This window comes from Austrofundulus limnaeus, unplaced genomic scaffold (assembly GCF_001266775.1).
Source record: "Austrofundulus limnaeus strain Quisiro unplaced genomic scaffold, Austrofundulus_limnaeus-1.0 Scaffold54, whole genome shotgun sequence".
In the NCBI taxonomy this organism is placed as follows: Eukaryota; Metazoa; Chordata; class Actinopteri; order Cyprinodontiformes; family Rivulidae; genus Austrofundulus; species Austrofundulus limnaeus.
Window position 1 is genome coordinate 1,373,401 of NW_013952456.1, and position 3,222 is coordinate 1,376,622.

A 3,222-nucleotide genomic window follows, 5' to 3' on the forward strand; every position below is an offset into this window, starting at 1 on the left:
GTGTGTGTGTGTGTGTGTGTGTGTGTGTGTGTGTTCCATCTTATTCCAAGTTGGGTTGTGAGGGCAGCAGCTTGAGCAGGGCGGCCCAGACCTCTTTCCTCAGCCATCTCTTCCAGCTCTTATTGCAAGGATTTGGTGTTCCCAGGCCGAACAAAAGACATAGTCTCTCCAGTGTGTCCTGAGTCTTCCTTGGGGTTTCCTCCCAGACTGACCTGACCGAAGTACCTCCCTAGGGAGACGTCAAGGAGACATGAACCACCACAACCAGCTCCTCTTGATGTGGAGGAGCAGCGGCTCTACTCTGACTCTCTTCCAGATAACTGAACTTCTCATCTTATCTCRAAGGGAGAGTCCAGACACCCTGCAGAGAAAACTCATTTTTTGACCAACTGTAACCACAATATCTCTCTTTTGGTCACTACCCAAAGTTCATGACCATAGGTGAGGGTAGCAMAGACTGACTGGTAAACAGAAAGCTTTGCCTTACAGCTCAYCTCCCTCTTCACCACAACAGACTGGTGCAGAGTCTGCAAAACTGTAGAAGCTGGAGCAATTTATCTATCAATCTCACGCTCTATTCTTSCCTCACTCATGAACAAAACACTGACTTAATAKACCTCCTCCACTTGAGGCAGAACTTCACCCAAACCCAGAAAGAGCAATCTACCCTTTTCTGACTGAGGACCATGGACTCAGACTTTGAGGTACTGATCCTCATCCCAGCCGCTTCACGTTCAGTTGTGAACCAATCAAGTGAGAGCTGAAGTGGATGATGCAACCACATCATCTGCAAACAGGAGGGATGGAACCCTGAGGCCACTGAACCAGACTCCCTCTGCCCCCTGGCTGCACCGAGAAACTCTGTCCATGTAAGTTATGAACAGAATGGGTGCAGGCAGTCCTGGCAGAGTCCAACTCCCACCCTGAAGGGGGTCAACTCACTGCTGGTGCTCACACCGCTTGTATAGAGACTGAATGGCCCGTAACAACGGACCCACAACCCCATAATCCCATACTCACAGAGCACCCCTCACAGGCTTCTCCAGTTCCACAAATAAAAAAGTGGACTGAAGTGTGTGTTGTTGTTGCCACCAAACTTTCACAATTGTGGAATATCTTGTTATGAAATGTTGTGAAATATTATCACCTGGGTTATAGTACTCAGTTTTAAACAAAGCCTCTCCATAAACTTGACTTTTATAATTAGAAACACAAACCAGCATGTTGTTTGTTTTAATGATTATTACAAAAACAATCTGAAAAAAATGCACTTATCAAATTTTGTCTTGTCTCATTTTATTAACCTCAGCATTTTCTTATTTTTCCCTACAGAAAACCCATTCTGAATATTCAACTTGAATCAAACAAATCATCACAAAACATCGTACCAACTCCGTTGTAGGTTGTACATTTTAGTTTTCATTGTTTTGGTGCACTAAATGGATGATTTCAGCAGAACTTGGTGCAATCAATGTTAACCTTTGGATAGATGTTTTTCTGTCATCATTATGCTGACAAAATGTCTTTGTGTTTTTTAAATGGAAGAGGTTGAAGGTTGTTTGTTTGTTTTTTGTCTCAACATTAATGCAAAAAAGAAAAATTTAACTTTCTTTTAATTTGCACACAATGCTGTCTGTAAGTATGCTGGATGTCTTTAAACACATATTTCCTTACAGCAGTCTCTACAGCATGCAGCACTTTTTATTTTAAGTACTTATATTTTTATTTAATACATGTCTATGTAAGGAAACTGTTTGCTAAAATCTATTTTTTGCTGAAACAGGACTTGTGTGAAACTGCCTTTACAAAATGTGTAAATGCAGTTTAAAAATTATTATTATAAATATTGTGTTTTAAAAGCCAAAACAAAGACTTTTTTGTGTTTTTTTGCTAATTTAATGCACCCATTGATACTAATGAGTTATGAACATTATTTAACACATATCAACACACTAAGACAATATGAATGATTCCAAAACAGTAATTGTATTTTAACATTTCTGTATCTTCTGTCTTTAAAAGAAAAATTCTACACCACAAGTGTTGAAAAATCAGATTCATGTCCTGGTACAAAAAATACAGCATAGAAACAGATTCACACCAGCAGTTATTGCAGTTATTTTAGAACTTATGAATTATCTAAAATGCAAGTTAATGTAGGACAAAGTCGACAAAGTTATCCAATGAAAACCCAAAAAGTATGTAAACTGTTTAACAGYAGTTTTGACCAAAGTTCTGTGATGAACAAATGATCCATCATGCACCTCACCATCAGGACACTAACATTTCTGTCTACACCTCAAGCTAGTGAGATTTTGAGACATTTTTTTTTGTGTACAGAAATGAAACACACATTGATTTGTTTTAAAATAACAAGCCAAACTAAAGTTGATGTCCACTTGTAGTTTAGACGGAAAATTGTTCTTTGGTTTTATTATAAATGTAAGTATTATTTCACCAGCCATTCGAGAGGCWTTTTTTTCTTTTCATTTTTTTATTGTTAATACAATGAAGTAGTTTGAAGAAACTGAAAGTCAAAGGCTATAACACCACCTACAGGCAAAAGTGAAAATAAATCCTAAAAGACAGTTTTCAAAGTTTTCTAAAAGAAAGTTTTCAAAGCTTTGAGACGTTCAGACAGCTCCAAGATTGTGGGGCATCATTGTTTTAAGCTCAACAGTCTGGTAAAAAAAAAAAAAAAAAACCAGAAAAAAACACTAAAACTAAAACTGCCAGTTCAGTTAAGTCAAACCCTCTGTGGTCTGTTCATATTCTGACTGATTTATTTCACACTTTGTGTGTCTTTTATATACGGCTTCCAGAAGTCATAATACAATCGTCCTGAATGAGCCACAAGCTTTGATGTATTTTTGCGTGGGCTTTCTAAAGCTGTAAGAGGAGTGGCAAATAAAACAAAAACGAGGAATAAGGGGGGAAATTGAAATTTAATTGTCAAACAGTAATAATTATGCTCAAACCTTAATAATACCGGACAACATGCGTGAATATGATGTCTTGTTTTCAGACAGACAGCCACAGCTTTGGGGTCGATTGCAGTGCAATGGAACTAATACTTTTATGTTTAAGCCAGTAATTGATGACATCCTGTAATGACCTAGATTTTTATGACATTCTGTTCATCTGCAGACAGAATGATTGAAGTCAGAACAAGATTTGCTAACAACAGTCATTCTTAGATATCACTTGTGTTTATCTTTGTGT

The 3,222-nt window shown here is 37.7% G+C and overlaps 1 protein-coding gene across 1 annotated transcript in view; it reads left to right on the plus strand.

The window, feature by feature from the left end:
- slc22a13a (solute carrier family 22 member 13a) overlaps positions 1-1,540 on the plus strand; it is a 7,656-nt gene extending 6,116 nt beyond the window's left edge. The window contains exon 10 of the mRNA XM_014008918.1: positions 1,333-1,540. Within this exon, the coding sequence (XP_013864372.1) occupies positions 1,333-1,402 (70 nt within the window). The 3' untranslated portion in view covers positions 1,403-1,540. The remainder of the gene's footprint in view (positions 1-1,332) is intronic.
- The last annotated feature ends 1,682 nt before the right edge of the window (positions 1,541-3,222 follow it).